Source organism: Folsomia candida, unplaced genomic scaffold (genome assembly GCF_002217175.1).
Source record: "Folsomia candida strain VU population unplaced genomic scaffold, ASM221717v1 Fcan01_Sc033, whole genome shotgun sequence".
Lineage (NCBI taxonomy): Eukaryota > Metazoa > Arthropoda > Collembola > Entomobryomorpha > Isotomidae > Folsomia > Folsomia candida.
Genome location: NW_019091225.1, coordinates 1,334,869 through 1,346,629, shown reverse-complemented (window position 1 = coordinate 1,346,629; position 11,761 = coordinate 1,334,869). Strand labels below are relative to the sequence as shown.

Sequence of the window (11,761 nt, the reverse complement as noted above, 5' to 3'; positions counted from 1 at the left end):
GCCACCTTCCGCGAAAAAAAATATGTAGAAGAGCAGGAATCAATCAAACTTTTTTACTCTTTTTTTACTTTTTACTCGTTCATTCAGCCAGCAGCAGAGCAGAGATTTTTTTTGCAGCTAGAGATAATTACAAATTGTTCGAAAATCTTAGTTTTTTTCTTGAAAAACCGTTGGAAATATCATTTCGAAAGCAGTGTAAGAAGTTGAGGAAGGCAGGACACAAGTAAGTCTCGTAGGATTGTAATTAAATGAATTGACAAAGTTTTTTTAATTCTAAAATTGTGCGACACAATTTGTGTACATATACTTTGTTTTTAACTTCTACTAAAAAATTAAAATACTGTTTAACTTAATTATCACATGTTTTTAAATTCAATAGTGGATAAAATTGAGGTCAACCAGGATGGTCGTCAGTCGTCCAAGGAATCATCCAACGAACGAGCCCAGGAGGTAAGCACATTTTATCGGATCTACGATATAAGATAAGATCAGTGATCCTGCTTTTACTTAGGAAAATGGGAACTATTTATTATGATAGAATAGGATATTAAGCTCATAATTAAACTAGGAATAACTTGATTTCTACTATTTTATTTTTCCAGCTGCTCAAGGAGTATCGAGAGTTATGCGAGAAAAATGCAAGTCTGGTTGCGGATAATACTCGGCTCCACCAGGAGAAGGACATGTGGCAAAAAGCGATTAAAGATACTGAACCCGCGTACAAAGAGCACATCGAAAACCTTCGGAACACTATCGAAATGGAGCGCAATAGGGTTGCCGACCTATACAAGGCCTTCAGGTTGTACATCCCTTACTTATTTGCCTGGACTACTCAGAATTACCCCGGCGACCTGCACAACATGAACGACTACCAAGTCATCTTCCCTCCAGTCTTGTATCCTGATCTCATTGATAAGGGGCACCAAGAGTTTATGCTTGTTCGCCGCATAGCGAAGGAAGGGGAGGAGTTGGGGTCATCGCCCGAATAAAAGTGTCAAAGGTAGAACATTGTAGTTGAACTTATTCAAATTTCAATGTATGTGATGAATTGGGAATGACACTTGAATAAAGATTTTAAATATAATGCAATGCAAGCTAGCTAATATAATTCAGTAAGGGCGCATACATAATATAGGAATTGCCGTGGCGTAAAGTAACATAGCAAAAATTGTAACATAATGCAAGTTTTAAACTTTATTAATTATGCGAACGGCATGATAAATAGTGGTATCTTTCATTTTATCTTAATGCATTAATATCGAAGTTTTAAGGACCCAGCGGAAAAGTTGAGAGTTGAATTGAATTGTTTCCTGAGTGGGGGACCAAGGAGGAGGAGACTGCATTTCATTTCCTATCATCATAAAGTACCTGTTTAATTTATAAAGGGAGGATTTGCATAATATAAATAAATCTTTATTTAATTACTAAATAGCACGAAACAGGAAGGTAGAATAAGCACACAAATAAATATGCTCACAAACCAAAATTTGCTTGCAAAAATAGGTACAATTTATCCACAAGATAAATACATATAGCAAATACATCATGTGTTACACATTACACATGAGCTTATCAAGATATCGAGGTACACCATAAGTAAATTTAGAACGTTAAGACTTAATCACTTTTTCAACAAGGCAATTCCCAGCGACCAGGGCGCCGGCGTAAATAGTCCACGCGGCTCCCTTCAACGCCCAGTTTCCATCTCGTGTCATTTTATTCATGTAGTGAAAAAATTGCATGCCAACTCTCACAAGCTTAATTTGCATTTTGATGTGTGTGTGTACACATATGTAACTTATTTGGACAAGTACATCCTCTTCAATCTTCAAAGGACAACATTACTTAAACTACTTTTGATTACCTAATCTACATATATTCTACATACAAATGTCGTTGTACACATGTCAACATTGATTTATTCATCTATCTTACTCAATCCAATCCAACACGTCCAACACTAAATTTTAGTCGACTCTGGACAAAACTGGACACACCAGTTCTTAATCGCGTGGAGTCTACTAATATTTAAGTACTGGCAAAATCCTTCTCATTGTCATTCTGTTTTCTCGTTGTCGTTCTTGTCTTCAAATTCTCTCGGTATTTTTGTATCCCTACCGAAAATGACGGCACAACCATCCACATCAATTTCAGAATTTCAAAAAGTGTTTCAATCTTCGAAATTCATCGTGGTCCTCACCGGAGCTGGAATCTCGGCAGAAAGGTTAAACTCAAATATTTTCACTTATCCAAGCAGATGTATCTTATCTTTGCAAAAAATTGCCTGTTTTTAGTGGGATTCCTACATTCCGCGGTGAGGGGGCTTATTGGCGTGGCTTCTCTATTGAGGACATCGCCATGATGAGCAAGTTCACCTCGGATCCATCCCTCGTTTGGGAACTGTACCATTTTCGGAGAGAAGTCGTATTTCCAAAAATTCCTAATGTGGTATTTAATTGTAATTATATAATCACACTTTCACAATTTCTCTGTAACACGTATTACCCAATTTTTTAGGCGCACACGACCCTCACCGAGGTACAGGAACGGCTCCAATCTGAAGGCAAAACGTTGAAAATAATTACACAAAACATTGACGAACTCCACACCAGAGCCGGATCCAAAGACGTCATCGAACTCCACGGCACTTTGTTTAAGACGCGATGCATAAATCCCAATTGCGCTCATGTCGCGGATAATTATGACTCTCCGATCTGTCCAGCATTAGATGGCAAGGGGTCAGTAGGTCCAGAAATGTCATGTCATGACCAAATTTCATTATTTTATCAATATATATCTACATATGCAGATGTCCCGACAAGGACACTCCAGACGCCGCCATTCCTCCCGAGAACTTGCCTCGTTGCGTCAAATGCAGCGGACTCGTGCGTCCTCATATCATTTGGTTTGATGAAGACCCGACCGATGAGGATATGAAGACGACCTGTACATTTTTATCCTAATACGTAATAAACTATGATTAATTAAACACTACAAGTACGTTTTGTTTTAGATGAATGGCTGGATAAATGTGACCTCATGATGATCATTGGAACATCCTCAATTGTTCCACCAGCAAACGAGTTTGGCCCTTACGTCGCCAAACGTGGCGTTCCCGTTGCCGAGTTCAATTTAGAACACACTCCGGCCACGCTGGGATATCAGTAAGGGAAAAAAGTTCATTTTAATAAACATTTGATTTAACTTCGATAAAACGTTAATGAATATTTGCACAGGTTTCATATTTCTGGGCCGTGCGGGACAACTTTACCGAATGCCTTGAAGAAATAATAGTGTACATGAATTTCATTAAGGTATATTGAGGGTATTCATTATTTCTTCGTATCCATCGTATCGTAAAATAGTTTACGAAGAAAAAACAAGGGGTCAAGCTTAGTAAAAATCGTAAGCGTAGTAACGTGATTTTCGATGACAAAATCTTACGACGCTTGCAAAATCTCGTAAGCTTCGTAAGTTATCTTACGATACGAAGAATACTAAGGATACGAAGAAATAATGAATACCCTCACTAATTGTTTGGTTATTATTCATATTGATAATATCTTTGATTTTCATCTCTTCACAATAAAGATCAATTCATATCACGATCTATAATAAATTTAATAGCTCTCTATTCGCCAAAGTACTAGCCTCCAGTTACATATGCTTTTAATCAGAATCACACTTTCACCGACCATCAGTTTAAAATCTCACCTTACTTTTAGGCACTACAAATACCATTACAAATTCATTATTACGACATATCTATAATATATATATAATTCAGTACGGGCACATAATAATATAGGAATTGACGTAAAGTAACATAACGAAAATTGTGTATAATTCAAGCTTTAACCTTCATTACTTATGCGAACTGCGTGATAAATATTGTTGTCTTCTTATATTTCATCTTAATTCATTAATATCGAAGCTTTAAGGACCAGAAGAGTTGAGAGCTGAATCGAATTATTTCCTGAATCCTGAGTGGGGGACCAAGGAAGAGGAGGAGACTGCATTTCATTTCCTATTTATCAAAAAGTACATAGTTTCATAGTTTAATTTATAGAGGTAGGATGTGCATAATTTTATAAATGTTTACTTGCTAAAGAAAAAGCACGAAACAGGAAAGTTGAAAGTAGAATAAATACATAAATAAATATGCCCACAAAACCAAATTGCTAGAAAACGCCAAAGTATCTAGATACAATTCGTCGACAAGATAAATACATATAACAAATACATAAGCTTATCAAGACAGTATGTTATCGAAATACAGCATAAATAAATTTAGAGCGTTAAGACTTAATCACTTTTTCAACAAGGCCATTCCCAGTGCGACCAGAGCGCCGGCTGCAAGTAGGCCACCCCCCGCCATCGCGGCTCCCTTCAACGCCTCAGTTTCCATCTCACTCTTGATAGCTTTCTCTAGTTCTTGAGCTTGGCGATTACCTAAGGCGATCGAATAAAGCACAAAATTAGACTAATAGTTCCAACAATAACCATAAGTAGAAGAAGATTATGGTCTCTTACCAGGTTCCAACTAAAGAAGCGGAATTAACAAATCAATTAGCAAACTGATGCATGTATAATAATTAATGTTCTAGTGCTCTAAATGTTAGCTACCTGTAAGAGACTTTTGATATACTTTCTAGCCACTGTGAAATCCTTCATTCTCGTGTATCCGACCGCCAGATAGTACAAATAATCCCGTTTGTGGGCCTGGTCCGTTTTACAACCTGAAAATAACTCGACTTGGTTGATTTTGCCTGTAGTAGCGACAACAAGTAAAATCTCACTGGCTAATAGTTGTTCGAGAAACATGACCCCTTTCTTCACATCGGACAACAGTCTGGATCGGGTTAGACACCAAGCCTGAAAATAATAACGAAGACATCATGACGATGAAAAGGGTAAGATAACCCAGCCATTTGAAGCCAACTTCTTAATGATAACACTCACATATTGAAATACCGTCTCGTCGTTCGGTTTCCCATTGCTGTTGGCTATCTCATCGTTGTATTTAACCTCAAATTCCTAAGTACAAAATACTAATTAAATCACAAATTAACAATTGGGTACCTATAAATTATTACCCGAAGATAATCATCCGTCACGAAATCTGTAAGTACTTCCATCCTTATCTGAATACGATTTCAATAACAGTTATCTTCCTCTCGTCTCCTGCAATTTACAAACATCACAATTAACTTTTCGCGATGAAAACATAAAGTCTATTATTAACCAAATTTTAAAAACCTTGCCAATTTATTCAATTTAAAGTCAAATTTCAACCCTGACACTAACTTGGTTCCTATCGTCCTCGATTTCTCACACTGTTTTCGAAATGGAATTTCCAAACGTTTTAATTTTTATAAAGTAAGATTTCAAAATAATTGCAAATATCTGACGTAAGAAGTCTGACTTGAACGAAAAATATATTTGGCTGACTCAGTCCTCGTGACCAAGGATGAAGTTAGCCGAGAGGAGATCTTGCAAAAACATTACTCCGAGCAAGAAAGTACCCGATCGAGCCGAAATCAAAAATATTTTTGCATGCGATTCTATTTTTTGCAATTTTTTCCAGTTTTCATGAAACATGCTAGTGCTTTGTCAATTGTCAATCCAACTGGTAAAATGCATTTCATTTTAGTCGTCTGCTACTATAGGCAATCAGACATTTTCCACATTTTCCAATTTATTTCGCTTCGAAATATGACTTTGCAAACAACGAAACAACGCGGATAATTTTGAAGCATATTTCTTACGAAAAATGCGTACTTAGGGCCCGTTCATATATTACGTCAACAAGAGAGGGGGGGGAGGGGGTCTGACCACCAATGATATCGTGCCTATCTTGCCCATGTTAAAGGGGGTAGGGGGGGGGGGGTCTGGAAATCCGATTTTTTTGATGACGTAATATATGAACGGGCCCTTACACTTACGTCCTTGGTGCGACCAGACAAATAAATCTGACTAATAAAACTAATTTGTCACTAAACTAAAAGTTTATGTATGCCCTTGACTTGATAGTTCTTGATTTTTGGAGCTGTAAAAAAATGTCAAATTCTTACCTAATTTCATCCTCAACATGTCAAATTGTCACTTAATTTCAGTGAGCGTAAAAAGTAGTGCAATAAATTTTACGCTTTTTTACATTCCTAAAAAAACGTGCGCACTTTAATAATTTTAGTTTTGACAGAATAATGTGAACCTCCTGCTGTGAACCATTAATTAATTTAGACGTAAATCGCAGTAATTATACCAATGAACATTTAATTCCAATCTTTTATTTAGATGCTTCCAACTACCTAATTACATTTTTGTTAACGAGCTTATGATCTCCTATTTAATTAAAATAAATTCCATCTCAAAATTACTTTTATCTGGCGTAACAGTATAGCAAACTTACGTAAATCAAATCAACAATTAAACTTTTCTATATAATTAAACAGACGCATCTCTGTCATCTCTCCAGTAGAGTGTAAACAAGGTTGAATACTTATGATCTATAGCATGTAGTCATTTTTAAGTGAATTTGTCTTCTCTTTCGCGAAACTAACAAGTTTTTATTACTACGCATTATTATGCAGTCATTGCCATTTATGGATAATTAGGATTAGCTCATTATCCATCGTTGTCATTTTGCGAAGTAATTATGTAGACTTTGTCCTGCATGTGGGTGCGAAAAGTATGACTTTGTAATTTAAAACCATGTAAATATTGTAATTTGTTAGCATTTTATTTTGTCTCAAGTTTCTCGCAAAACAATATCAAATACCGGCTTGTGTTAGTTTAATATGGCACATGCAAAAAATTACATTTATTGCGAATATTTCTTATGTATCACATATTACACAATTCTATAAAAAGACACCTTAATAGTAACTCTATACGCAAAAATATCACACTTAAAGCCACAACTTAGCATCCGGAAGGTGCAGGCTTTCCCAAAACATGACACGTTTCAAATTTGGCGTTATCATTTTAATGTCTTCGTCAAACTGGAGTAAACTAATTTTTCTCGGATTTACCACCGGTTCCCAGATTGGCAATTGACTTTCCTTCAACCAGTTTCCACCCGAGTCGGATCGAGTGAAAGTTGGTGTTCTGAAAAATATTGAGTTCTTAAACATTGCAAAATTCAACCTACGACAAAAATTGCTCACCCATTCATGACGAAATTTGTGGCGAAATTTAGCATAATTTTACTCAATTTGTATTCAGGATCCCCTCTCTGAAAACCTGGGAAGTTTATGGTGGAATTAAAAAAGTAATGCTCGTCCTCGCCATGACCGGCTCCTGAGGATGGAGCATAATTATGTTAACTGGTTATCAAATTTAATTAGATAATTAATAATTCATTAGTATTTAAATACGCACCCCACTCTCTCGGCCTATGCAAATTCCAATTGCCCAAGGAATAGTTCCCTTTACTAAAGGAAAAATAATACGAATACGTCGGAGCAATTTCAGAGTGTGCTTGAATCCCTTTGACAATCGGAAAATGGAAATATCGATCAGTAATCATCTGAAAAAGTCAATTTTCAAAATTGAACATTAATTCGGAAAAAAATTTCTATGAAATTCACACAGAGTAAATTTTGTAAATTGTTGGTTGTTGCAAAACAATTGAGTAACATCTTTGCATAAAATTTTACAAAATAACGAGATTGCTTGATTTTGACGTTCGAAAGTCGAACATTAAAGTTAATTTAATCAATTAATAACTAAAATTCGTCTCACATTTGAATAATCGAACTGCGTCCCTTCCGTACTTTTTCGATTTCCGAGATAAAATCGTGTAACTTTGTCCACAATTTTTCTCACATTTTTCAACTCGAGGTAATCCAAGTCTAACACGTATTTCGCGATCTTGTTCCAATATAGCTTAAACCCAGACCAACGCATTAGCAGTTCCACAGCTTTATGGAAATTGGAAGACAATTTTGTAAACTCCTCAATTCCGATAAGATGTTATCAACCCATACGAAGAAATACCTAATATTGCACTTAGTCCTTCATGCTCCGTGGTGGAAACGATCCACGGTTTTTTCTCGACTAGTCCCTTTCTATATAAATCTTCCGGATATTCGGTCAGAAATTCGGAGCCGGGGTCCTCCTCGTTCTCCAATTCTAAAGTCGGGACGAAAATTAGGGGTGGAAATGGTATCCATTTCTTTGGAAAAAAATCGTAAAATTATCGTCGTTTTTAAAAAGAAAATTTGGCAAATTGTGCAAAAATTACCAGCAGATGCACTTGCGCAGCAACAACGCTGACAGGGTCGATCGTTTTAAGACAACGGACCATTTCTTCCGCGTTGTTGATCGGGCAGTGGAAATATTTAGCGAGATCTTCCGTCGTTCCGCGAGCCCTCCAGGGTGGGGAGACCACCCAATGACAGCTAAATATTTTGAAGCGTGATTAGTAAGCAGTTATTAAAACTGACATGGAGGTGTCCCAGCGTCTGGTCTCATATTTTAGGCAAATTTGTGTCAATCGATCACAAATTTAATTAGTATGAAATTTGCATAAGACACGATCTCTCAATAGTCACATATGGCAGAGATTTTGCATCCGTAGAGGAGAAAACGCACAGTAAATTTGGAAGGTGTAAAATTTGTCAACTTTTTACAGAAATTTACAGAAATGCAATCAAAGTGAATTTCCTCGTTGTTTATAAATTTTTGCAAAATTATATACAAAAATCTTTGGACAATTCATAGATAACTTGTAAAACAATAATTTTACAAAAAATTGCGTATGCAAAATGGATAACTCAAATTTCTCTCAAAATTACAAAATTGCTTAGTTTGCGAATAAATGAGCTTCGCAAGATAACAAATTTAGTAACTCACAAGGCTGAGGCACTTTGAGAAATTGCTCTCTTGAAGAGATGCTTGGTCTGGTTGGACATCATATGAAGGTGAACGGATGCTCCCCCCTGATAAACACACTTACATATGTATAAGTTCAGACAAGATAAATTACTACCCAAGACGTAAAATCCTCTTACTGCCGATAAGCCCCACAACGTAATCTGATCCGGATCACCGCCGAATGCCGCTATGTTATCCTTGACCCAGTGAATAGCCAAAGCTTGGTCTTTTAAACCGAAATTTCCTGGCAAGACGTTGTCCCCCGTGCTCATAAAACCTGAAAAAACAGCATGTGTAAATTTAATTCGTATTTGTTTCGAAAAAAAATGAAAATTTGGAAACAAAACCAAGTTTCGTTACCCAAAACTCCTAGCCGGTAGTTCAAGTTGACCAGTACGACGTCCTCATTTAGCAAGTAGGATGGCCCATAATCACTTCCGGATCCCTTGTAATTCACAATTAAATCGTAAGTATGTACAACAAATCGTGTCTCAAAAGTGCCCCCGCACTCTAACTTACAAATAGGAAGCTTCCTCCATGAATGTAAACCACGACGGGAAGTTTGGCATTTTTCTTATTTCCGGAAATCTACACAAATCCTCAAATTTACGCATCTACCGTTTTTAACCAAGGCATTCGGATATTTGTAACCCAGTAAAAGTCGCAAAAACTTGTACACAAGTTCGAAAGAGAGAAATGCAAGTCTCATTATTTTCAAAATATTTGCTAAATTTGCCCACATCTTTTACACGGTGAATTTTCCTCTCAATTTACCGAGATGTTTGTAACCCAGTAAAATTCGTAAAAACCTGTACACAAGTTCGAACGATATAAAATCAAGTCACTACACATCTCATTATTTTTGCAAAATATTTGCAAAAATTTTCATACTTTTTTACACGGTTACAACCATCCGAGTCAATTTGCCTATTTACCACAGGTGTATAAACGTTTAGAAACAGACAATCTTCTTTCCCGTAAATGCTGAGAAGTTTCTTGACATGAAATTGCAAGCAATCCGATCCTGGCGCTTTTGCCTGTAACACGCCTTTCCACCCTTTTGTTGCTAACGCTTTCTGCATATCAGAGTCATTTTAGCAAAGTTTTGAAAATTTTTCCAAGTAATTAATTTCCCACATACCTCCCACCGATGCGCCTGTCCGTATCGGATTCCTTCAAACGCTCCAATTTTCCTCCCTCCAGACGTAGTTTGATAATACCCTTCGAGCACGCCTTTCTCCGTTTCGACCAAATTCTTCTCCGGGGCGAGGACCGGGTCGAAGAAATTGTTGTCTTCACCACTACCGTCATCATCAATATCGTTTCTATTACTATTCATATAATTCGCTGAGATCAAATCGTTCCCGTTATCATAGACGATTTCCGGAAGTTGATAAGGCTCTTTGCAGGTGAACAAGCGGCACAAAATATTCACCGCGAACACCATCGGCGGCGCGGGTGGGACGAAAACCATGTCGAATTTGAGTCAACTCAATTATTTGTTTATAAGTTTAGAAGCCTCTAAAATCCCAGCGCCAAATTCAAATGGTAACGAACACATACACGCCACTACCTAATTATTCTTTCAACAATTTCGGGGAAATGTGAGATCCCAGCTCCAAATTCAAATGGTTACGTACACACCACCACCTAATTCTTATTTCGATCATGTCCAGGCTATCTCGCCGACTGGAGAGATGCATGAAAACTCTCCGGATTCTTATACATGGAAAAATCCTGGCGATTTCATCTACCTAATGGAACGCCAAATAGGTAGATGGACAGACAGGGTCAATCCAGCCAATTCCTTCCTACCAATTCTTTATCATCATAACTATGTACATACTGCTGCGTTCTTTAAACGAACAATTTTTTGTGCATTAGCCGCTTTTTCACAGACCAGACTATCAAACAAAACCATATCGCAGACATATTATTTATATGATTACGCAACGTCACATTACGTTATAGGAGAATATTTTAGCAGAAAAAAGTAACACCTTCAAGTCCAAGTCCAAGGAAAACTTGAAAAGTTGCAGATTTTGGGATGGAATGATATGATACCCAATGAAACTGCACTTACAAATTATTTATTAGCATCCGTCTTATCCAATTCACATCAATGCGCTACTTACAACATTGTTTATGTACTGGCACACAGTACGAAATTCCAGTGCAATTTGCACTTTGGCATTTGCTCTGACGTTGATGTACATGTAAGTCGGACCAGTTTTATGTTTTACCTGGAAAACACGGTGTAAATAATTGCCATTGCATAAATCCGCCTTTTACACATTTATTACGTATCGTCTCATCTTCTATACGATGCATTATGCACGAATTATGCAAATATTTGCCAATTTTTCTGCACACCCTAACCCGGAATGCACTCTTGTACGTACATGTGTTTCCATATGTAAATGACCACTAATTAATATTGATTGATTGGCCACATATCGATCCCATGACTGCATCTTTGACACCATGATCGAATACCTGCATTGTATTTCCACCTCGATGTGACAATGGTCATGATCTTGACAAAATAGATACATATTTGCATGAAAAATTCATGGAAATGCGACGCATTTCATGAACCTTCATGACATCCATGAAACAAAATTAGCATGCATTAAATTATCGACCCTGTACCCTGTCATGGGCACACTTTTTTTCAATTTTTGCTAATTTTTAACCATCGTAAACCTAATTTCTCCATAATTTTCCTCCATTTCTCACGTAGCCTTCAACTTCAATTACTTCTTTTCTGTGACTAATTGTAATCTCACATCATATGATTTATTATTTGACTTTGACGAGTAAATCATTCCGTTTTTTCAGCAAAATCTTTTTTTCGATTAGATTTTCACAGATTGGAATT

General features: G+C 36.8%; 4 protein-coding genes across 7 annotated transcripts; 2 read left to right on the top strand and 2 right to left on the bottom strand.

The window, feature by feature from the left end:
* The first annotated feature begins 16 nt into the window (after positions 1–16).
* Positions 17–1,089, top strand: LOC110860646. Its single transcript, XM_022109729.2, has 3 exons — positions 17–223; positions 380–450; positions 603–1,089. Coding segments are annotated over exons 1-3 (459 nt in total). The 5' UTR covers positions 17–222; the 3' UTR covers positions 990–1,089.
* Positions 1,090–1,305: 216 nt separating this feature from the next.
* LOC110860645 (mitochondrial fission 1 protein) lies at positions 1,306–5,474 on the bottom strand. Of its 4 annotated transcripts, none has more exons than XM_022109726.2 (8): positions 5,260–5,474; positions 5,097–5,184; positions 4,963–5,037; positions 4,800–4,875; positions 4,627–4,739; positions 4,534–4,543; positions 4,314–4,452; positions 1,306–1,351 (listed from the first exon to the last, which is right to left on the bottom strand). In XM_022109726.2, the coding sequence occupies exons 2-8, from the start codon at positions 5,136–5,138 to the stop codon at positions 1,345–1,347; spliced, it is 462 nt and encodes a 153-aa protein (XP_021965418.1). In that variant the 5' UTR covers positions 5,139–5,184; positions 5,260–5,474; the 3' UTR covers positions 1,306–1,344. The 4 variants fall into 4 exon arrangements, with proteins under 4 accessions (XP_021965418.1, XP_021965417.1, XP_021965419.1 ...); XM_022109725.2 differs by lacking the exon at positions 1,306–1,351 and adding an exon at positions 3,603–4,027 and having other exon boundaries at positions 5,260–5,471; XM_022109727.2 differs by lacking the exon at positions 1,306–1,351 and adding an exon at positions 3,603–4,027 and having other exon boundaries at positions 5,265–5,471.
* Positions 2,016–3,384, top strand: LOC110860644 (NAD-dependent protein deacylase sirtuin-5, mitochondrial). The gene is made up of 6 exons (XM_035860468.1): positions 2,016–2,224; positions 2,295–2,448; positions 2,518–2,738; positions 2,810–2,946; positions 3,014–3,164; positions 3,237–3,384. The coding sequence occupies exons 1-6, from the start codon at positions 2,124–2,126 to the stop codon at positions 3,289–3,291; spliced, it is 819 nt and encodes a 272-aa protein (XP_035716361.1). The 5' UTR covers positions 2,016–2,123; the 3' UTR covers positions 3,292–3,384.
* Positions 5,475–6,723: 1,249 nt separating the features above from the next.
* Positions 6,724–10,664, bottom strand: LOC110860693 (esterase E4-like). Its single transcript, XM_022109785.2, has 12 exons — positions 10,022–10,664; positions 9,816–9,956; positions 9,400–9,468; positions 9,241–9,325; positions 9,018–9,157; positions 8,860–8,945; positions 8,249–8,405; positions 8,002–8,179; positions 7,747–7,925; positions 7,384–7,531; positions 7,170–7,302; positions 6,724–7,110 (listed from the first exon to the last, which is right to left on the bottom strand). Exons 1-12 carry the CDS (start codon positions 10,352–10,354, stop codon positions 6,912–6,914), a joined length of 1,848 nt encoding a protein of 615 aa, XP_021965477.2. The 5' UTR covers positions 10,355–10,664; the 3' UTR covers positions 6,724–6,911.
* Between the last annotated feature and the right edge of the window lie 1,097 nt (positions 10,665–11,761).